A 25,085-nucleotide genomic window follows, 5' to 3' on the forward strand; every position below is an offset into this window, starting at 1 on the left:
TTTTGTATTTGTTGTCTTCAAAACTTTTTGTTGTTGTAGTTTAACCAAAGGCCAACCTTGTTTGAGCAGACCTTTGATATAAGGCTTTCCAGCCATGACTATTCAATCATTTTTTTTCCAGACTAACATACACTCACAAAAACATACATACTCACACACACACACATGCATACACTTTATTTGTGGGTTAACAAGGCTACCATTGGTTTCATGCCAAGGATTCTTAGCTATTTTCAAGTCTGCCACATGGGACCTATATATTGCAAAGATATACTTGTTTGGCAAGTAATTAGATTTGAGTGCATGTTAAAACTAAGACAGTTACAATGCTGGAAACATATTAGCCATTCAAAAACATACAAAGGTAGTTAATTTCACTTAAACATTTATTATTTGGTGTCAAAGTTTCTGCTAATATTTGTCTTCCACAATGTAATTGTCATGTACATATATGTATATATATACATATATGTATATATATATATATATATGTATATATATATATATATATATATATATATATATATATATATATATATATATATATATATATATATATATATATATTACTATTTATTACTCTCTTACTCTTTTACTTGTTTCAGTCATTTGACTGTGGCCATGCTGGAGCACTGCCTTTAGTCGAGCAAATCGACCCCAGGACTTATTCTTTGGATGCCCAGTACTTATTCTATCGGTCTCTTTTGCCGAACCGCTAAGTTATGGGGACGTAAACACACCACCATCGGTTGTCAAGCAATGTTGGGGGGACAAACACAGACACAAACACATACATACGTCTACCAAATCCACTCACAAGGCTTTTGTCGGCCCGAGGCCACAATAGAAGACACTTGCCCAAGGTGCCACACAGTGGGAATGAACCCGGAACCATGTGGTTGGTAAACAAGCTACCTACCACACAACCACTCCTACTATTCACAAAAATATAATAGGCAATGAACCAGTGATTCATTGGATATTTTTATCCCTTAATGAGGCTATTTCAATCTCTATTTAAATTTATATATATATATCATCATCATTTAATGTCCACCTTCCATGCTGGCATGGGTGGGACATCATCAACACCATTATCATTTAGCATCTCTGTTTTCCATACTGGCATGGGTTGGACGGTTTGACAGGCCTGCTGAGAAGCTGTCCAGACTCCAATTGTCTGTTTTGGCATGGTTTATACAGCTGGATGCCCTTCCTAATGCCAAACACTTTACGGAGTGTGCTGGGTGCTTTTTACATGCAACTGGCTGTTTGTTTATCATCTGTTTTTCTAGACTAGTATGAGTTAGATAAGTGCTTATTATTAATGTATTGTTTTACTACTGGATGCCCCTCCTGTTGCCAACCTGTCTTTCAAATAAGGGATTCTTTTCTCTTTGTTCCACTTACTTTCAAAAGTTCAGAGTTATAGGGCAATTTGTGAACAGGAAATGTCAACATGTCACCATTCTTTTTATTTAAATGGTTTTATACAAAAACATGGAATGTAAGCATTTACACACACACACACCACAATCATCACTCCATATGTACAACAAGCTCTGAACAGTTTTGTCTGCTGATTCCACTCACGAGGTACTGGGAAAATGTTTCCAGTAAGGATTGAGACTAAGTGCTAGTGTCTGGCCTAGAAGTGTAAAGAGAGATAAAGTCGTTATCATCAACCATTTTTAACAAGAGGGAGAACCAGGAAGACATAGGACGGCATACTGAAGGTTAATCTCAAGATACTGATTCTTATGAAGGAGATAAAGGGCTGATCTATCTGGCCCTTGCTGTACATAAGAAGACCTGTCTACCACAGCAGAATTAATACTGGTGCTGGTGCTGGTGCCATGTAATAAGCACTGGTGATGGTGCCACATAAAAACCACTGGTGGTGGTGGTGCCATGTAAAAAGCACTCAGTACACTCTGTTAAGTGGTTGGTGTTAGGAAGGGCATCTAGCCATAGAAACCAAGCCAAAACAGATGATGGAGCCTGGTGCAGCCCCAGTCTTACCAGCTCTGGTCAAACCGTCCAACCCATGCCAGCATGGAAAACGAAAGTTAGAAGATGACGATCATAATGATTTTCCATGCTTGTGTGGGTCAGATGGAGTTGATGGAGGCAGATTTTCTACAGCTCGATGCCCTTCCTGATAACAGCTCTCACCTGTTATCAAGCAAGGTAATATTTCCTCCATGGCTAGAAATGTTTTTGTAGCATGTTGGAAATGATTTATATTCATTTACAACAATCATGTGATGTCAAAACAAGAAAACACATACACACACCCATACATATATACATGTGTGTGTGTATGTATATAAATATATATTTACTAGATGTACCTGCCATGGCCCATTGGATCACAACCACTTGAAGTTGAAAAGTTGATGCACAGTGGATAATGAAAAACTACTATTTCGAACTTCATGCAATAAAATTCTTAAATGATAAAGTTCTGCCTTTGGTGTGACACCATAAACGCAACCAAGTGTTTCTTCTTTGAAAATGTTCAAATGGCCTTCAACATTTTTCCTTGTTTTCTTCTTTGCCATTCTTTTATTACTTCTGTTTTAAGTGGGTATTTTTAAGTTACTACTGTTTTAAGTGAGTACTTCAACATAATGTAATATTTTTGCAAAGTCATCATTGATGCACAATCAAAAGAATTCTGTCAATGTTGTTCTCATATGTCATTCATTGACAGCCATATATATCCTCATTATTTCTGAGCAATATTCTTTGTTCATCTGGTAGATGAACATACAGTCTCACTATTGCAGGGGCTCTTTAATGCATTCAAAATCCTAAAATGGATGCAACTACTTCAGATGGTCCAATATACCTATCCATTAGATATTGACTAATTTCGTTATCATTGTTTATTGGAGCAGCAGCTTGGTCATTTCCTTTCAGTGTGTACTTGATGATGTACTTCACTGATCTCACTGAGGCAATGATTTCAACATTGCAGTGGCATTTGAATGCTCTTAAAAGAGTTTCATTATAAGGTGCAACCCATTTATTGTTGTTTGTTTTTCCATTATGAGATTCAACTCCTCCCGTTGCAACTGATCTTTGTCTATAAAGAGATAGTCTGTTCTTCTGCCTTTTGATGAAGTTGGTAAAGATTAATATTTTATTTTAAATAAAATAGTAATCTTCCCCTTTAAGAAAAGAAAAAAACTCAAATACCCGTGATACAACAAATATCTCATAAAAATGTAGGTTAGAATTTTTATCTTTCAGTTCGTGGCAGTCTGTAAGTTGTTTAAATGATTAAGGGAAGAAAAAAACATGACATGGTGCTGCAAAATCTGAAAGGAAAAGCAGGGATCCAGTGGGAGAGAGGCAGAAAAGGCAACCCAGAGTCGAAAGCAGTTATCAATAGATTATATTCCATAGGGAGTGAAGGGCTGAAGTAAAGTTGACCACTGTAGGATTTAGCCTCAAAGTGCAGATAGCTGGGACGAATATCACAAGCTCACCTCACCTATCTCTTAGGAGCAGAAGCTGATATAGTATTGATAGAAAAGGTAGTGAAGACCAAGCAACAATTTGCATACAACTTAATTTGACATAGTGTCAGATGGTTACTGTCTGTTTTTGGGGCCAGTCAGAAACGTTCTAGTATTCACCCAATATCACCTTTAGTGGTTTGCTTGTAGTGAGCTTGTCCTGGAGTACAGCAGAGACTAGAGAGTGCTAATGAAAGAACTATTCCAGTCAGTTGGCGGGAAAGCAGGTTAATGGATACTAATTTGGGTGTTACTGTATTGTCTCCTTTCTTGGATGCTGTCCTTTGGGAGCATTACTGTATTGATTGTCTTCCCTAGGTTGCTTTCTATCTCTGACAGCAAACGTCAGTATTTTTGGATGCTGTTAGTGAATGTGAGATAGTCAGGAGAGATCAGTAACGATTATGAGGCCGTACATAAAAAAAAATACGCTCACATACATAAACATGGAAATAATGACAAGCATGTTGTTAAATAAGTAAATGTTAAATCAGCAACACCAAATAGGTAGTGCCTAAACATACCCTTCCTTGGTTTCACCCATCAACTTCATGCAACTGATATTCTCCATGTTTCACATGCCTGAACCAGTGTAGTTGCTTCCTATTGGCACACTACATCTGATTCCTGTTCATCATCATTTTAATATCTGCATTTCCATGCTCTCATGTGTCAGTCAGATCTTGTTGAGGTAGAGTTTCTATGATCGGATGACCTTCCTGTCGCTGACCCCCACCTGTTTCCAGTGGCCAGAAATGTCTTCTTGGAAGATTGAAAATGAAGGACACTGCTTACATGATGGGGATACTTACTTACAACTATCAAAGCAATGTGAAGGCAATGAGACAGTAACATACTCACATACACGTGTCTGTGTGTGTATGTATGTATCTATATATATACAAACACACACACACACATATATATATATTCCTTTATTCTTTTACTTGTTTCAGCTTTGGTCGGCCCAAGGCTATAATAGAAGACACTTCTTTAAGGTGCCACACAGTGGGACTGAACCCAGATATATATATATACATACATGTAAACCTACATAGCAGTGGCTGCTTGCAGATAAAATTAGTTGGGGTGCTGTTTCAGAATTTTGTACTTTCAATGATGTGATAGTTTATTTTCAGAATAACATTGTAGTGTAGGTATGAGAGGCCAGATATAGCCAGGTTGAAGTAAAACAAGTAGAGTATTAGGGCCAGATATGCCTAGTTTAAAAGCTAAAGGTTTTAAGGCGGCAAAATGGCCGAATTGTTGGCATGCTGGACAAAATGCTTAGTGGCATCTCGTCCATCTTTACATTCCGAGTTCAAATTCTGCTGAGGTCGATTTTGCCTTTCAACCTTTTGGGGTCAATAAAATAAGTACTAATTGAGTACTGGGGCCAATGTAATCAACTTACCCGCTACCCTGAAATAGCTGGCCCCAAGCCAAAATTTGAAACCATCATTAATACAATTTATTGTGAGATTATCTGGTCGGTAATGGCAGCACAAATGGTAACACAATGAGCAACAATTTCACTGATTAATGACCCAAGTTCAAATCCTCAACATTGTATTTTATTCCACTGTTGGTCTGTCAGGAAAGATTTGTAGTGGCGCGAAATTATGGCCACCATTAAGGAAGTACAATCTACGCATGCGCAAGGGATTTGCCTTCCCGGAAGCCCCTCGAGTGCGCATGCATAGTACAACCAGTACTTAAAGAGTTTCTTTCGTTTTCTAAGTCTCTCTTCAGCATGATACCTTTGATGTAACAACAACTTGCTCCTCTGAGATGCCTCAACGAAGCTCTTAATATCCAGATGCCGACTACAAGTCAACCAGTGGCTGCTAAGCTGAATAACACAGGATTTGTAAAGCCAAGCATCACCAAAAATAAAACATATTTTTATTATGTTGTTAATTGTTCTACTGTTTCTTCATATATAATTTTGTTGAAAGGTGATAGAGAGAGACTAATGTCTCTATTGCAACTATCAACCTTTTACAGATTTACTATATTCAGTTCAATAGACATCATCTGTGTATGTGTATAGGTCCAAATTCTATTATGCAACAGAAATTTATATCAGATCAAGGGGTCACCATCTAACTAGGGTATGCAGAAACTCAAGTAGCATAATGGGCAGAAAGGATAACAGAATTTTTTGCTTAGTATATAGGATAATACTATTATGATTTGGTCTATTAATTTGATGCTTCCATAATGACAAGTGTAATAATAAAATTCAATTAATTTTTGAAGTTATTTTTATTTGTATAAATTTTGCTAATTACAATTATGTAAACCCAAACATAATTTCCAATCAGTGCAATACAAAAAAAAAACAAAAACAAAAAAAACTATGATATTCTGATGACATTTTGATTTTTATGATATCAGTAATCTGCTGACTGAAGATGTTATTTATTTTTAACAGACAGACACACAAATTATATACTCTTATTTGATGTATTTTGTGAGTTTTCTCTTTGTCATACTGTGTTTCCAGGATCCCATTTTTCCACAGAACATGGAATAGTGAAATTGCAGAGAAGTGATGGAGAGAAGCATTAATTTCAGTTAAATGAATAAATGCTTTTCATGCATGATTACCTTATTTTTCTCTCCAATTTGCAAATCCAGATGTGTGTGGATATATATATATATAGTTTTAGGGAAAAGAACCAAGTTTCATGAACTCATAGATGAAAATCCACTGTCACATATAGAAAAATTAATAATTAAAAGCACAATAAATATATATATATATATATATATGTGTGTGTATGCATATCTCTATGTATATATGTATAGTGTGTGTGTATATATATATAGACATATTTATGTGTGTGTACATATATATATATATATGTATGTATGTATAAAATACATAATCTTGGATGTACAAATCAGAGGATGGAAAAAGGTATTCAATACAGGGGCCAGACTTTATTCCTTCATTCATAGTTAAAGTTTTATGCTGTCACTTCTCCAACTTTTCCATCTATTCCTGATATATCTTTTTTTTTTTTTTTGAAGAAAAATACATGTAAGAAATAATGAAACTCAAGTACAACAGTGTGAAGCTTTAGCTTTTCAAAGAACAAGAATAAATATAACCACATATTCAAACTGTAGACGCAAACAAAAAGAACATATGAAAAGAAAGAGAATCGAAAAGTGAGTAGCCATTTTGTTTTCAATGGCTCCATCATCTACAATAGGTTTAGTTTTAAGTCTGTTTTCAACATTCAATCAGATTAATTCCATAAAAGTTTTTTAAATGAGTGCAAACCTGTAGTCATGGTAATTGCCAGTCCTGTAACTCGATTTGGGTTGCCACTGAAAACTAGGCCTTTTTTGTGTAGTGAATTGAAGGTTACCAGTGGAAAACAAGTCCTCCTGACATAGTGAATTAAGGATTAGCACAGAAGACAGAGTCTTTCTGATGTAGTGAATAGTAGGCTATCATTGAAGACCAAGTCCTCCTCACAATTTGTATTGAGAGTTAGCACAGAAAATGAGGTCTTCATGGATATAGTGAATTGAGGGTTACCATTGGAGACAAGCTCTTCCTCATGTGAATTATGGGTAGGGTGAGAGGAATGTATTTGTGAAAGAAGACCTGGGCCTAATACTGTAAGCTAATGAAGCTTTCAGTTTTTCAATGACTGACATTGCTTACAGCTGTGAACTGGCAATTAGGAATTGCCACCTCCGACTTTAGTGGTTGCTGCATAACCCTCCCACCACTTAGCTTATCTGTTTTCTGCTTTCTTCTCACATATTCAACAAGTATTCCAGTTGTAGAAGCACTAAACTGTTTATTCATTGAGTTATAGTGTGAGTGGCTGAATATTCCACAGACACCAGTAGCCTTAATGTAATCCTTCAGTGTGATGGTGGACCAAAGTGATACACAGTGGATTTGAACAAAGCCTAACAATTGTAAAAATAACTCTTTAACCATTGTCCCATTGCTGAGGGCCAAACATTCCTACATATATATATATATATATATATATATATATATCATACTATGTTGTTAGATTATTAAAAAAAACAAAAAAAACTGAAGTGGACAATTGGGTGTTTCAATGATTTTATAGGTATGAAAACAAATAATGCAAAAGCACACATGAACACAAACACACACACTATTAACTTTTGTCTTTAGAGATGAACATTATTTTCATTTACACTACATTTTGATTTGATTAATCTTTGATTGTCATCAGGTGCCTTCATCCTGGATGTACACAGAGCACCAGAATGGATTCAAATGTTAGTGGTCTAAAGGAAATATGCTGAGACGTTGGGTGGAGATATGCCAAAGCAATGAGCAAGGAACAAAGGTGTGATCTCATCGAGATAGGATGCAGGCAAGTCCCTCTCCAGAGATTCCAACAAGTTTAGTATCATAGGGGCCCAGTAGGCAGAAGGCAATCAGGTCAGCTGTGGAGGCAGCAGAGGTTGCCTCAAAGTGCTGTGAATCAGAAGATGTGAGCCCTGGAAGGAGCAGTGCTAACTGGACATGAACTGGAGCTTGATCAACCCTGGCTAGGTTGCCGGGGGGGGGGGGGTGTCTGATGTCGAAAGACCTGAAACACCTAACGAGCCCAGGAAACATCATTGATGATATGTCCAGGTGCATCATAGGATGATGTTTAGGAAAATGACCCTTAGTTTGGGACTAAGTGTACAGATTCAAGAATAAGACACCTGATGAGAATCCTAGATCAAGTCAAAGCAAAATGAAGAAAATATATATTTTTCAATTTTAAAGAATGAAGTTAATTAGTTTGAAAAAATTATAATCTTATTAACAACAAATTGTCTCAGACATTTAATTCATACATACATTTAACAATATTTCCATCCATCAATCTTGAAATGTTCTTAACCCAACATGGTGCCAAGCGAAGAACTCAGCTCATATGAAATGGATAAAGATGTCAAACAGCCAGCATGGCTAATCATGTTCATATTAGAATAAAGAGTTCAGTAACCTTAGGCTCAAGTGCAGCAAAAAGGTGCCTAGAGGAATGTTGATTTTGGAACCAATCAGTAACTGCAGTATCTAGATGGTGGGGTATAGTATTTTTTTTTTTTTGGTTGGGAGTTGGGGAGAGGGCTCAATATATCACATAGCTCTGTAATTCCATTGGGTTCTATACAACAGCATAAACTACCACTACCATCACCTCAACCACTTTAACTTCATTATTACCATATTCAGACAAGACCAACTTTGGTGTAAAGCAATACTGGTAAAGATTTCTTTCCGAGGCACAAACAGTAAAGGCTATGAGTACAAATACTCATTTGATTAGTCCTAGTCTATAACCAGGCTCATATTGTTTTAACTCTTTTGATTCTGACTCACTTGAAACTGCACCCTGGTTCTACGACATAAACTTTCTGTTTTAAATTGATCTAAATTAAAACTTAACCATCAAAATTTTTATGCTAATCTATGTTTGAAACATCAGCTTAATTACGATAAAGTTATTTTACTAAATTCTTCAGTATTTTCAAGATTATTTATCATTAATAACCTGGTTTTCAACATATATTAACATGAAATATTGAGGGAAGGTTTTAATTTGGATGATTTCAAAGCAGGAAATTTGCATCCCGAGAACCAGGGATGTCTCAAGCAAGTTGGTGTCAAAAGGGTTAAACTGCTTCACACATGACAGTATTTGGTACTAAAACTCTTCACACAGAAAAAGCATTTCCCTTCCCCTGATAAATCTGAAGTTTTTTTTTTATCTAAGAAATTATCACTCTTGTTATTGTTTAGCCCTAAGCCACATCTAACTGATCCTATGATCAAATATATCTCAGCCATGACCACATTGTATTTTTGTATATCATGTATTGTTCAATGCATCTTACTCTTTTTTTTTAAGACAGCAGGTGTGAATTTTGAGATCTAGCTGATGTTTCTAGTAGTCTGAGAGACTGCCACTCAAAGGTTCCTGCTTAAAAGTTGTGTTGCTTTCTTTATATTTTCCCCATGGGAAGAGCAATGGAAAAGACCAACACAGAAGAATGATAGAAAAGGCACCATGCTGCATTGCTGCATCAGAAAAGCAAGATACAATATTTTGCTTCTTGCCTCTCAGTTTTGAGTTCAAATCCAGCCAGACCTGACAATGCATTTTAGGAAACACATACACACACACACACACCCACTGCCTCACCACCCAAGTGATGAGGCTGATAAAATAACTAAGAGTAACAACAGCAAGTCAATTCAAATGAACAAGAAACAATTGGTTTTGTGTATGATTGAAGAATTAGAAGATGGAACTTTCTGGCACAAGCATTGATGCAGCATCAATTTCTTGTCAAATTGAATGCAAGAATTTGTTTCAATTGCTGTTCACAGCCATTTTACATGCGCCGCTACCCAGTACTTTGTGCCAAGGAAAGAACACAAACACAAACACAACACGGTCAAATTGGAGAATGTGCAATGGCAGTCAACTGAATCAAAGATGTTAGTGTTGTTATTCTTATGGAGGAATGGAACACAAAATATAAAAATGCATTCAAGTCACTTCTTGCATGAATGAATCAACTCACCTCCATGACACATAATAAATATATTTCTTTCCACAAGATCAACTTGTTTTTTGCAAGGAAGGTGAAGTTACGGTCAACTGATCAGAAACCAGTACATTACTGGTACATATTTAACAAGTCCAGAAGAAGATGAATGAAAAGAATGTGATCAGAAATTGATAAATTAGGTATCTGTAATATACTAGAGTCAAGCGACCCACTTGACTAAACTAGCCTCTTAAAAAAATTTTTGAAAATGATAATTTGCCTTGTCTGTAACCATAAATTTTTTTTTGTTTCTTATATCCTTTGTTTGCAGTTCCCAACCCCGTGCAATCCCTACCTTTTTTTTTTTTAGCAATTTCTTAATAAATTTGTGCAGGCTGGGTTCCTTTTTATCTATTTGAAGACATGGAGTGTTTTGGTTTTAGCCCTGCCCAACTACCCATCTCTTTGGGATGAAATGTCATCAAGATATTTGACCAGGCGTGGACAAGACAGGACGTTGTGCAAGTTCTGTGGCCTTTCGTGCAGTCTCTTTCAATTTCCCTTCTTTGCCGCCATGCACACGAGATATTGTATCTGTGCTGCTGCTATGTGATGGATCGTGCATGATGTACAACCGAGAGAGGATGTGTTCGAAACCCTTCTGTGTCTTCAGCACATTCTTTTTGTAGCGCTCAAGTGCAAATGCTTGAATGGCACGTGAAAATCCAAAGATGCTTGAGTTGATGTAGGCCCATCTTTCACACACTGTCCATCTAGTGTTGTCAATGCTGGTGCGATAGACGCATTTTTCTTCCAATTGCTGACCAGAAAAAGAAAAAAAAACATTACAAAGGAAAAATAAATAATCTTGAAACATGTAAAACAGATATATTTGAGAAATAAATAAGGGTACCATATCTGATGCTACAACATATATAAGCTTAAAAAACACATATTGATTTTGGCTAGTCTTTTCTTGACTCACAGCTTGCTAGTCATCGAAGCTGTGATTTTGTATATATAAGATATAGGCTAATTTTCAGGGATATATTTCAAAAACAAAAGTGCTTTTTAAAAGCTGTTAAATATGATATGTAAATATATATATATAGTTGTTTGTGAATGGATGAAGGCAGCTGCATCAAGTGCCAATCTCTTCATATTTATTCAGGAACACTAGAACCTTACTGCTTCAATTCAGAAATGACACACCACCAGTTATCTACCACATAAACATAAACCCATATTCTGTATATTATTCCACAATGTTGAAAGTATGTGGTCCAGTGGTTAGGCTGTTGCACTCATGATCACTAGATTGAGAGTTCAATTCACAGACCAGGCAGCATATTGTGTCCTTGAGCAAAACACTTCATTTCACATTGCTCCAGTACCCCATTTCGATCAGGAGTGGGGGGAGGAGTGTTAGTGTTGGCCTGGTTGCCTAGCCATTGGAGTGGCATTATTTGAAGGCTAAAACGATGTAAGCACATTGTGACCAGCGATATGTAACAACATCTAATAGCCTGGTCAGTCAAGTGATCAAATGATGTTGGATCCACATTACAACATCCTACATATATTTCATTGTACATACATCCACGAGATACAACTTGCATTTGGGCTAACCCCATAAGGACAGTCCCACCATAAAGTCCAATTTTTGTTGTGGGGTGTTGGTTTGTGTGCCTCAATGGTCATAAGAGCTAACCTAGAGGAGTGGACAGGTTAACCCCTTAGCATTCAGATTAAATTGTATCATAATTCTTATTTATTGACATTGTTTTGAATTAATCAGACAGTATCCTGTACCGTTGAGATTTTGATGTGATTGTATATTTTTTGAATGACATTGTAGAGTAGGTGTGAGAGACTCAATCTGGTTGCTTTGAAAATAAAACAGAATATTTTGGCTGAATTTGGCCAGTTTAAATACTCAAGTATTAAGGGATAGGGACCAAATCAATAGGGATCACCTTATTCTCAGAAAGGGATCACCATATTCTCTAAAATGGGTTTGCATAGAGCCAACATCCACACCTAGAAACAAGCTAAGTTACAGAAGCGTCGATGACAATTCAAAATCAAGAAAACCTAGGAAAGGAAGGCCTTTCCTCAGGGAAACATATGGTAGGGGAAGAAGCCCTCAAGGTTTAAGATTTGATAGGGGATCAATAATAAGGAATTTTACCATAATTCTCTGCAATCCAATATTTCTGGTGTATGTGATAACAGTTTTGGCAACAGGATCAATAATGGATTCTTCAACAATGCATACATGACGCGTCCGTGATACAAATCTTTCACCCCATTTTGGCACAGGGTTTGTCTTGGTTAACAGCCGCTTGGTGTGGAGTTTCTGATTGACGATCTCCCGTGAAATCACATCTTCCGTTAAAACATGGTTGCTGTGAAAGAGGAGCAGTAAAACAATATCATTAGCAACAATACAAAAGGTAAGACTGTAACATGTTCTATTAACTAAACAAGTAAACAGTTTAACTCTTTTGCTATCAGTCTGAAACCAGCTCTGCCTCCATCATATAAGCCTGCATCCAGAGACAGGTTTCTGAGTCTTTGCTCGTCATCAGTCTGGAGTAGCAATGGCCTGCTAGTTGGAGATGCCTGTCAAGCTCTCATAAAGACTTTGAAACATGTCTCTGGATGCAGGTTTAGCTAAGTGGAGGTGCTTGTCTCTTCCTTGTAAACATAAGAACATAGGAAATGTGTCAAGGCTGACAAGAAGCGGTGCTGCTTCCTAGGGCTAAATAGCAGTAGTATTATTCCCTTCATGGGACTGTCACATTAAGTTGACAGCATACAACTACTTTATCGCATCACTACTGCATAAATCTCTCTGAGAGATTTAGAAATGTACTATTTCTACTCTTTGTTATTTAAATTGATTAAAACAGAGGGATTCCATGTCAACAGAAATATAGTTAATAAAAAAGGGTTAACAAAACAGAGGTAAACACACAAAAAAAACAGGTGAACTACAAGAGCCAGCAAGTTAACAAAGGTGAATAAATTTACAAAACAGAAGCAAAGACATTAACAAAACAGACACCAGCAGATTAACAAAACAAGTGAAGAGATTGATAAAACATGAGAATAGATTAATGAAAAGACACAGGCATGGCTGTGTGGTAAGAAGTTTGCATCTCAATAAAAGGTTTCGGTTCAGCCCTACTATATGGTATCTTGGGCAAGGGACTTCTACCAGAGCCTCAAGCAGACCAAAGTTTTGTGAGCAGATTTGGAAAAACAGAATCTGAAGGAAACCCACCGTATATATATATATATATATATATATATATATATATATATATATATATATATATATATAAAATTCAATAATAGGATAAATTCTTTTATAAAAAATTATCAAGTAGCTAGCGTGAAAAAACCTCACAAGGGAAAAAAATCCATCATTTATTCCCCAAAATATTTTTATTTATATAAGGGCATTACTATAGACGAATGCCTCACGCTAAGAGGGACTCTAAGGTCAAATTACAATAATAAACACATTTTTAAAAATGTGTTTATTATGGTAGTTTGACCTTAGAGTCCCTCTTAGTGTGAGGCATTCATGTATAGTAATGCCCTTATATATATATATATATATATATACACACACAAACATACATCACCATCGTTTAATGTCCACTTTCCATACTGGCATGGGCTGGATGGTTTGACATGGAGCTGGCTAGCAGAGAGCTGTCCAGACTCCAATTGTTTGTTGTGGCATGGTTTCTATGGCTGGATACCCTTCCTATAATGCCAAGCACTAGGACAATGTGCTGGGTGTTATTTACGTGCCACTGGCATAGGTGCGTTTACGCAGCACCAGCACGGATGCATTTATGCAGCACCAGCATGGGTACTTTTTATGTGACGGAGGCACCAGAAAGGACAAGCTTGCATGTGTGGAAGACGATTTAACTTATGAAAAGGGTCTTCAGTATATCTGAAATGTGAAGGAAAATATGATGGATAATGAAATGAATAATGTATGGCAAATGTAATGTAATAAATGATAATATATGTGTGTTTAGTTATAATCCTCTACAAACCGTGTATTAAAACAGGTTCTACACTGGAACAGGAAATGAGACATACAGACAGAAATGTGAAGAAAGTTGTGCTGTTTTTTTTTGTTTTTTTAAAACTTTTTAATTAACTAACCTGTATGGATTTGGATAGCGTTGCCAAAATGCAGAAGCTAACTGGTCCCAGGAAAATTTTAAGATTTGAGTGCCACTGTAATATTTCACCATAATCTTCCGATAGAAAATGTGTCTCTGAAAAGTAAAAAAAAAATATCAGAATTAGCAGAGGAACCCTTCAAATTATAACACTAAAATATTATTGTTTAATTATATTTAGACTTACTCAAACAGAGACTGCTCTGATTAAGTAGATCTATGGTTTAGGACATTCCGACTTTGTTCATCCCATTTATTTTTTTCTTCTTTGCTCATAGGCGCAGGAGTGGCTGTGTGGTAAGTAGCTTGCTTACCAACCACATGGTTCCGGGTTCAGTCCCACTGCGTGGCACCTTGGGCAAGTGTTTTCTACTATAGCCTTGGGCCAACCAAAGCCTTGTGAGTGGATTTAGTAAACGGAAACTGAAAGAAGCTCATTGTACATATGTATATGTATATATATATGTGTGTTTGTGTGTCTGTGTTTGTCCACCCCCCCAACATCGCTTGACAACCGATGCTAGTGTGTTTACGTCCCCGTAACTTAGCGGTTTGGCAAAAGAGACCGATAGAATAAGTACTAGGCTTACAAAGAATAAGTCCTGGGGTCGATTTGCTTGACTAAAGGCGGTGCTCCAGCATGGCCGCAGTCAAATAACTGAAACAAGTAAAAGGGTAAAGAGTATATCTCAACCACGTGGTTTTAGGTTCAGTCCAACAGCATGGCACCTTGAGCAAGTATCTTCTACAGTATCTCTGGGCCAGCCAACACCTTGTGAATGAATCTGGTAGATGGAAACTAAAAAATATCCATTGTGTATGTGTGTGTGTGTTTGCTTGTATATGACTGTAAGTGAGCATCACTGTCATATAGGTGATGCTGCTTATTTCCAGTCTTCCACAGAGAAATACATACTTGTTTGGAAACAGGTGAGGGTTGGCAACAGGAAGGGCATCCAACCATAGAAAATCTGCCTCCACAAATTAACAAATTCAATCCAATCTGTGCAAGCATGGAAAAGTGGACGTTAAGTGATGATGACAAGTACAACTCGGCCTACACCATCTAATGTATCTTTCCCTTTTAAGATGGTGAGGTGAATGAAAAAAAGCCAAATTAAGTTGAAAAACCTTATCTAAGGAGATATACACATTTGAAACAGTCCTCCACCATTTGGCTATGTAAAAGAATACATAAATAAAAAAGCATTGGTTATCAATCAATCTTATCTATCATCTTTTGTTTGCTTTTGTCATTGGATTGCAGCCATGCTAGGGTACCACCTTGAATGGTTTAGTCAAACAAATCAACCCCAGTACTACTTCTTTTTGAAGTGAGGTACTCAACCTATAGTGGAGGCGCAATGGCCCAGTGGTTAGGGCAGTGGACTCGCGGTCATAAGATCGCGGTTTCGATTCCCAGACTGGGCATTGTGAGTGTTTATTGAGCGAAAACACCTAAAGCTCCACGAGGCTCCGGCAGGGGATGGTGGCAAACCCTGCTGTACTCTTTCACCATAACTTTCTCTCACTCTTACTTCCTGTTTCTGTTGTACCTGTAATTCAAAGGGTCAGCCTTGTCACACTGTCACGCTGAATATCCCCGAGAACTACGTTAAGGGTACACGTGTCTGTGGAGTGCTCAGCCACTTGCACGTTAATTTCATGAGCAGGCTGTTCCGTTGATCGGATCAACTGTAACCCTCAACGTCGTAAGCGAAGGAGTGCCAACAACAACTTAACCTACCAGTCTCTTTTTGCCAAACCCCTAAATTACAGAGATGTAAACAAACCAACACCAGTTATCAAGCAGTGGTAGGGGACAAACACAAAGACGCGCACACATACACGTACACGATGGGCTTCTTTCAGCTAAATCCACTTTCTACTAAATCCACTCACACGGCTTTGATTAGCCTGGGAAACAAGCTTCTCACCACACAGCCATACTTGTACCTATATTGTGTTAAATACTTGAGTCATTAACAAGAGTGCAGTTTTTTTTGCTTTGTTTTTAATACTTAGCATCATCTTTAGAGGTGAAACAATTTTTAACAACATTTGCATCACAATTATCTCTTCACTGATATGATCTGATCATCATGAGATGTTTTACTCCTGGATGTGTAAATGTCTGGTTGAGATTAGTAAGTGATAAGATTATAGTTTTTCAGACTAATTAAGCTAACCTTTAGCTATGATTTTTCTTTGTTTTTTTTATACATCTACTCTACATTTTGATCTCTAATCATCACCATCATCAGATGCCTACTTATTTCTGGATGTGTACATAAAACCTGACTGGATTTGAATAAGGTACCTATCTTTTTAAACTGAAAGTAATCCACAATGCAAATGAAATAAAGTTTGTTTCGAATCCAGTCTGGTATTAATGTGAATGTATATGGCTGAGTGTTTAGAATGTCGGACCAACAATTATAAGGTTGTGGTTTCAATTCCTAGATTGTGAAGCACATTGTGTTTTTTAAGTAATGGGTACCAACAGCTGGTAGGGGTTAACCTAGTGGTGGACTGGTGTTCAGTTTTGAAAAGGAACATATTGTACTCTCGCTTGCTTGTACATCATACAAGAAGACACTTGCTCATATAAACTAAGTTAAGATCTGGTCATATGAGCTTGCTGATTTATGACAGACATAAGACTAACGTCTGGTACTATTCACACATACAGAGATATAACATCTGATGGTGATCGGAGATCAAACAGATCACATTACAGTGTCAATGCAAATGCGTTCATTTCAAAAATGACGTTAACAGCCTGAAGAATTTTATCTTATACATTATTCTATCTTATTACCAAGGTGCAGGCATGGCTGTGTGGTAAAGAATCCAGCTGTGAAAACTTTGCCGAAACTGACCTCGCCTGTGCCACATAAAAAGCACTAAGTCCACTCTGCTGAGTGGTTGGTGTCAGGAAAGGCATCCAGCTGTAAAAATCCTGCCGTAACAGTTACAGAAGTCTGGTGCAGGCTTCCGCTTGGCCGGCTCTTGTGGTACCATCCCACCCATGCTAGCATGGAACACGAATGTTAAATGATGATATTTGTTTCAGTCATTTGACTGGGGGCCATGTTGGGAACCTGCCTTGAAGGGTTTTAGTCAGATAAATTGATCCCATAACCTTTTTTTTTAAAGCGTAGTACTTATTCTGTTAGTCTATTTTGCCAAACTGCTAAGTCATGGGGATGTGAACACACCAATGCTGGTTGTCAAGCAGTGGTGGAAGACAAACACAAAGACACAGATATATATATATATATATATACATACTCTTTTACTTGTTTCAGTCATTTGACTGCGGCCATGCTAGAGCATCGACTTTAGTTGAGAAAATCGACCCCAGGACTTATTCTTTCGGTCTCACACACACACACACATATATATATATATATGATGGGCTTTTTTTCAGTTTCCATCTGCCAAATCTATTCACAAGGCTTTGATTGGCCAGAGGCTATAGTAAAAAACACTCGTCCACGGTTCCATACAGTGGGACTGAACCCAAAACCATGTGGTTTGGAAGCAAGCTTCTTATCACATGCCCAGGCCTGTGCCTATTATTGCAAAATAATAAAGTAAATATGTAACAGTGTATTGTCTGTTCCATAGTGACAAATGGCATCCACAGTATTGACTTTTATCTTAATATACTGAATAGCTTTCTAATGGCTTCTCCTACTCATCAACAGCTGCTGCTGTTGTTGTTGTTGTTGTTAAGAGCCAGTCAGTCTGCAGCTTTGCATCTGCAGCAAATGAAATATAGAAAATACAGTAATCTGAGGTCAAGGCAGCCAATTAAGCGGAGTCATTAGAATGTCAGAGAGAATATAGAATGCTTAGTGGCATTTGTCATGATTCTTTGCACACTGAGTTCAAATTCCCACCAAGGTTAACTCTGTCTTTTATCCTTTTTTAAGTCAATAAATAAATTGCCACAGAAGTACTGGGTTCAGTCCCTGCCCTATCTCTCTTTTTTTCCAGAATTGGCTATAACTAAACAAAATGGTATCTTTGCCTTTCATCCTTTAGGGGGTCAATAAAATAAGTACCGTTTTAGCACTGGGATTTCCATGCCAAAATTCGAAACCATTGTCTGTCTATGAGACATACAATCCTCGCAACAAAGTTAAAAAGAAATAATCATGTCGAATAAGTTATTAAAATAGCTGACGATACACGTCAAGCTGTGAAGTAAGATACAAACCTGTTAATGCATGAAAAAAAAAAATGATGCACACATACACACACACATGTAAGCATCCAGACAGACACATATACTAACTCATTCATGAGTACTTGCCAGCTCCGCATACATCACATGCTATTTTGATAACAATATATATATATATATATATATATATGTATATATATATATATATATGTATATATATAGTTATCGCCAAGCCAACATGGCAGTCCCAAAATTAGGACGAAAGCTGCCGTGAATTAGCTCCAAGAAGCCATCGCCTCTAGCTAGCTATGTGACACACGAAACCTGTGTCCTTTATAACCTTCGAACAGGGGAGGTCAGCAGTGTCCCCCTGCTGGTTTGGCATCTGCAGACTAGTTTCAGGGTGTTGCCCCTTGTCAATGCAGGTTATAAAGGACACAGGTTTCGTGTGTCACATAGCTAGCTAGAGGCGATGGCTTCTTGGAGCTAATTCACGGCAGCTTTCGTCCTAATTTTGGGACTGCCATGTTGGCTTGGCGATAACTATTAATTTCCAGTACCGCTGCCGTAGTCTCCTTTAGAGAGACTTAGAAATATTAATAACTCTATTTCTGAAAACCAGTGGATAGATTCCACTGAAATTAGATAAATAACCTTCGAGCAGATAGTCAGCGGCGCCGCCTGGCTAGGGCTTGGCTGCTCTGCATTGACAAGGGGCAACACCCTGAAACTAGTCTGCAGATGCCAAACCAGCAGGGGGACACTGCTGACCTCCCCTGTTCGAAGGTTATAAAGGACACAGGTTTCGTGTGTCACATAGCTAGCTAGATGCGATGGCTTCTTGGAGCTAATTCACGGCAGCTTTTGTCCTAATTTTGGGACTGCCATGTTGGCTTGGCGATAACTATTAATTTCCAGTACCGCTGCCGTAGTCTCCTTTAGAGAGACTTAGAAATATTAATAACTCTATTTATGTATATATATATATATATATATTGCATACTGGGAGGGTAATTTTGGCAACACACTATTGCAAAGAAAATTCAAAACCGAAATATATTTGCATATGCACAACACACCTATATCATTTGCTCTTAGGTCTATTTTCCAATGCTAGAATAAGGCATACACACACATATATATCTATATATAACGTGTTGGGTGGTTAGGAAAGGAATCCAGCTCTAGAGAACAAGTCAAAGTTCAACACAACCCCTGGCTTGCCAGTTCCCATCAAATCGTCCAACTCACACCAGCATGGGAAACTGACTTAAATGATGATGATGATAATATGTACATCTCTCTCCTATGTACGTACAGCTGCAGCATATTTTGCACACGTAAACTATACATTGAACATCACGACATCCCCTCTATTCGCACATATGCTTGAACACTTCTCAATCTTGATAATTGATGAAGGATGTCTCTCTAAAGAGATAAGACTGAAATATGGTCTGTTGTTTTCACCTTTTGGCTTTAAAGACGAAACCCACTATCATCTACAGTGCCTTTAGTTACCGAAAATTTCGACTGGCTGATATCATTACTTATTTACAGATCTCAAAACACCCGAAGGGGGAATTTTTCTGCTAATTGCTAGGACAATCTCAATTAAATGAATGTCACACATGTGAGACGACCAATGTATGGATTAGATAAATTTGTGTTGTAGGTCGTATAAGAGGCGGGTAGAAGGCAGCAGGTACAACGGTGGCCCAAGGTCCGTAATTATTTACTAGGACTTTCCAGAAACCCCATTTCGAATTCCCTTAAAGTTTTAAAGGGCATCCTGCTCCCCACCAGGATCCAAAAGCAGTCTTGCACCGCGAGCTAAATTTCTCTCGGAGACTACTAGTCGACCGAAGATCAGTACGGTCGAGTAAACGTTTGATCAAAGTCGTTCCGGCGGTGAATATATAGATTCTTCTGTTTTTCTAATGTCTACGATTACATTACCCAACGTATTTCTCCTTGTTTAGTAAAGTAGAATGTGATTTGAAGGAAGTTAATTTGTCATTTCGAGCAGGTCAAGCGATGAATAGAGACTCACGTGTGTGTGTGTGTGTGTGTGAAGAATAGTGTTGAAAGCACGTGCTAGAGGCAATTATTTTTAACGGAGGTGTGTCATTTTTCTTTGTGTCTTTATGCATCCAAATAATGACACCTATTTTAGGAACAATTTAACTGCTTTACACAGCAAGCCGAGTCACGACGTAGAGGTACCCTCAGAGGTATCTTGTTGTTTAGCCATAGGTCAACTTTGGTTGAGTATACCTATGATCTTCGTTGTTCAAGACGAGACAATATTGTTGTTTTAGCCATACCTATATTTACAACAATACACAAGAATTTCGTCTTTTCCTTGTCAAAGGCGGTAGGGTGTAATTTGAGGAAGATTTAGCTACTATTTCAAGTCAATAAACTACGCAAGGGATGCTTTATGGGTACAGAGTGCGTGTGTAAATTTTATTTGATTTCATAGACATTCTGATACGTATCATTCTAGCTCACTCCACGTCACTTTTAAATCCACTGTATACAGTATACACCAAAATCATTATATATTCGGAGATTTAAACACCTGTATCACAGTAGTGTATATATTTATACATGGATAGCATATACAAGTATTGAATTGTGAAACTCAGTAAGGGTTTTTTTTAGTTAATACAAACGACAAGCTTCTGCAGTTCCCATCTACCAAATTCCAGTCACAAGATGGAAGAAACTAACCCAAGGTGCCACGCAGTGTATATTTCTGGGTGGTGTTTCATTAACTTCAGGTATGCCCTCAGTTAAGAGATCTAGGATAAAGGTGTTTTAGCCGTGACCCTCACGTCTTTTGTATATATATCTGAGGAAGGTTTTGATAGTTTTCACTACCTCGAGGAGAAGAGAAAGGACAAAAATTAGGGGGTAGTTCTTTCGTTTATTTTTAGTGTTCTCGTGTTTCATTCAACGAGAATTAGGATTCTAAAAGGATTTTTATCCCCACAAATGACTTCGATTTTTTTTTGCTCCCCGGATTCCTCACCAGTTTTCTTTCCCATGAAGTAGTGATAGTTATTTTAAAAGTTCATCACTGAGACTACACTGTTCGAAATTATTTTCCTTCTTTTTTTTTCAAGTATGATTTAAAATGAAATTTGGCTGCTATTTCTGTAAGATTGGGGGCCCGCCAATATCGAGAAACCGCACTCAAGACACCTTTCGATAATATTTCGTTAATGTCATCGCGGTAAATAAAAATAAATCAAATTAAAATCCATCTCCACAATCATTTTAACAACGTGTCCCCCTTACATCAAGCCATACTAATTGATACCTCAGTAAAGATCTCAGATCATCATGTGTAGGTAATTAAAAATATATTAGCGGGTCCCAAGTGCACGAACCGGCTTCTAATATAGTCTAGTTGAAAGGAGGTTTTCTTGTTTTTCTTTTCTTCGATGTCCCTAATGTCCTTGGGAGCGGTATGAAAGTCACAGGCTCTCATTTTCCTTTCTACTTAAAACAATCCTAATTCTTTCTTTTATGTAAAGATACATTCCGGTAACAAATACCTAATTTTTTTTTAATTATGTGTTTCATATTTTTCTATAACGTCCATAATCATATAAATTTTTTTTAGAAAATTATATTAAAAAAGAAAAAAACTTACCGAAAATTTAGTTCGATTTCAATTCAATATATTACGGTAATTTTAATTGTTGCTCTTCTTTTCCTTATGAAAAGTAATCCTGATTAGTAGATATAAAAAGAGGAGCAAAAAAGGTGGTGAGGACCGATCGCTCTACGGTTTAGCCATGGCAAATATTAACCTGGAAAGGTTGCTGACGTCAGAAACAAGGGGAGATAATAACTGGGTTAACCTACTTTTTTCTATTTGGGATTGTCATATTTATTTTATTTTTGTTTTATTTTATTTTATTCTATGACAGTATTCTAATAATGAAAAGAGAGAGAGAGAGAAAGAAAGAAAGAGAGAAAATAATACAGTAGTAAGATCCGTAGTAGGTCACCGCTACAGGTTTCGGCCTCTCACATATAACCATTTCAAGACCCTATCCGCCAATCCTCACCTAAGATAGCTCTGGAAGAACTTCTGATATTCCACCGCCTTTGATGTTTCGTTTGTTCTCTCCAGTGCAAATTCCTTCGTTACATACATTTCTAGGGTTGCCCTGACACAGACTACCACTTTTTGCCTACAAATGCTACTGTTTATTATTAACAAGCTCATATACTTTTCCTTTTAAACAAAATTTACTCCAACAAATAGAAATGTTCAACAATGTCTATCAAACTGCTAACCTCTCGCTCTCTCTCTCTCTTCAATACCCTAGAAATGGGAAGATCAGAAGAAGCAATCAATCAGCCACCCCCTTTATCTTATTCGATATCCATTTTCCTCACAATAACCACCTGTTTGCTTTCTCTGGTGCCAAAAACATCTGCTTACGCACACACACTCGTTTTAATGTCAACTTTTCCATGCTCGCATAGTCCGGATGGAATTTGTTCTGACGGATTTTCTATGGTCGGGGACCCTTGTCACAAATCCTCACTTGTTTCTAAGTAAGGTAATATTTTCCCATGAACAGGCATGTTTTCAGGGGAAATTGGAAACAAAGGACACTGCTTACATGACGGTGGCGTTCGTTTGCAACTATCACTTGAAGTCAAGGCATGGAGACATAACGTGCACACATACATATATGACGGGTTTCTTTCAGTTTCCTTCTACCCCAAATCTACTCACAAGGCTCTTTTAGCTGGCCCAGGGGTACAGTAGATGACGCTCGCCCAAGGTACCATGCAGTGGGTTCAGTCTTATTGCGTGACACCTTGGGCAAGTGTCCTCTACTATATCTCTGGGTCGACAAATAGGTGAAGAACTGTAGAAATCAAAATTTCTGAATTGTAATCAAGCAACTCGGAGTTCCAGGTCACCCCTCATCTTCTAAACCGCTCACTGGTCAAAGGCGTTCTAGCAGTCACCATCAGTTTTATTTTAACATTATGTGGAACAAAATAAATAAAAACTAATAAAAATAAGAGAAAAAAAAAATTTATTGGTGCAGGTTTGACTGTGGTAAGAAATTTGCTCATCAGCCATACGGTTCGGAGTTCAGCCCCACTGCATGGCATGTTGTAAGTAGAGCCCGTCGTGTCTGTGTGTATGTTTGTCTTCCACCACCGCTTGACAAACGGTGCTGATTTGTTTACGTTCTTGTTAGCTAGCGGTTCGACAAAAAGAGAACGGTAGAGTAAGTACCAGACTTTAAAAAAGTACGAGATCGATTTGTTTGATGAAACACTTCATGGTGGTGCTCCAGCATGACCGTAGTTATTACTAAAAGGTAAATGATATATTAACATATAACTGCTGTGGTATTCGTTCAGGAGTGACATTCTCTCAAATCACACTTTAACATCTTAATAGAAAAGAAGGATACGTCGGATAACGAAGTCGTAGATATAGGAAAAGTTGGGTTAGTCACGGTTGTGACGACTTTGATGGTGACTCCCTCTACTTAATTCTCTGTGGAGGCGCAATGGCCCAGTGGTTAGGGCAGCGGACTCGCGGTTTCGATTCCCAGACCGGACGTTGTGAGTGTTTATTGAGCGAAAACATCTAAAGCTCCACGAGGCTCCGGCAGGAGATGGTGGCGAACCCTGCTGTACTCTTTCACCACAACTTTCTCTCACTCTTACTTCCTGTTTCTGTTGTGCCTGTAATTCAAAGGGTCAGCCTTGTCACGCTGAATATCCCCCGAGAACTACGTTAAGGGTACACGTGTCTGTGGAGTGCTCAGCCACTTGCACGTTAATTTCACGAGCAGGCTGTTCCGTTGATCGGATCAACTGGAACCCTAGACGTCGTAAGCGACGGAGTGCCAACAACAACCTACTTTATTTCATTTCATTCAATTTGCCATAAAGGCAATACACAGAGAGTAGCTACGGGCTGGACAAAAACATTAATGAGATGAGATGAATGATGATTAATATGGTATTAATGGGAGAAGACAGGAGCCGCCCGCCGAACCCTGCTTCTCTAAATCATTGTTCTTTTATAAATTTATACATAAATTTACAATTTGAGGCTATAAACCTCTTACTTTACAATTTCAATTTATCATGTCTCCGAAATGAGGCACTTGCCTCTTACACTTTTCTTTTATGGGCCAACAACAACCTACTTAATTTTAGAATTAACTTAAACGAAACAGCTGCAAGACCATCTAGCTAGTGTTTTATATGTATTTAGCTCCCTTGTTAAGAAGTCGCTCTTCTGGCGTGAAGCATTCATTCATGTTGTAACTGTCACCGGTACGAAATGGCGGTTTTCTTGGATGTTTGAGCACGTTACCACTACAAGAAGTTCAAGGAATTTTTAGTCGGAGGTGACATAAATTCGCTTATTTTGTTATTTTTTGAATAATAATTCTATTACTAATTATTTAGAGTTGTGAATATTTTTTTCTTCATAACTAATATGTGTTTCTAAGTGTATTTGTGTGGACAAATACTGCATTTTTTTCTCTCTCTCTCGTGTGACCAGCATGATACCACCGACCA

At 37.6% G+C, this 25,085-nt stretch overlaps 2 protein-coding genes across 3 annotated transcripts in view; one reads left to right on the forward strand and one right to left on the reverse strand.

The window, feature by feature from the left end:
* Positions 1-7,612: 7,612 nt before the first annotated feature.
* Positions 7,613-22,332, reverse strand: LOC106874977 (PRELI domain-containing protein 1, mitochondrial). The gene is made up of 4 exons (XM_014922908.3): positions 22,162-22,332; positions 14,283-14,398; positions 12,280-12,496; positions 7,613-10,908 (listed from the first exon to the last, which is right to left on the reverse strand). Exons 2-4 carry the CDS (start codon positions 14,372-14,374, stop codon positions 10,570-10,572), a joined length of 648 nt encoding a protein of 215 aa, XP_014778394.1. The 5' UTR covers positions 14,375-14,398; positions 22,162-22,332; the 3' UTR covers positions 7,613-10,569.
* A 1,397-nt stretch (positions 22,333-23,729) lies between these two features.
* The window catches only part of LOC106874976 (nuclear pore complex protein Nup155), a 46,020-nt gene continuing 44,664 nt past the window's right edge, over positions 23,730-25,085 (forward strand). The window contains exon 1 of one of the 2 annotated variants that reach the window (XM_052972673.2): positions 23,730-23,863. The gene's annotated coding sequence lies outside the window, so the exon portion shown is untranslated. Of the gene's footprint in view, positions 23,864-24,778; positions 24,911-25,085 lie in introns of those variants that run through there. The other variant, XM_014922907.2, reaches the window with a different exon arrangement.

The sequence above is a fragment of the Octopus bimaculoides genome, chromosome 14 (assembly GCF_046866305.1).
Source record: "Octopus bimaculoides isolate indiv1 chromosome 14, ASM4686630v1, whole genome shotgun sequence".
NCBI classification, from domain to species: domain Eukaryota; kingdom Metazoa; phylum Mollusca; class Cephalopoda; order Octopoda; family Octopodidae; genus Octopus; species Octopus bimaculoides.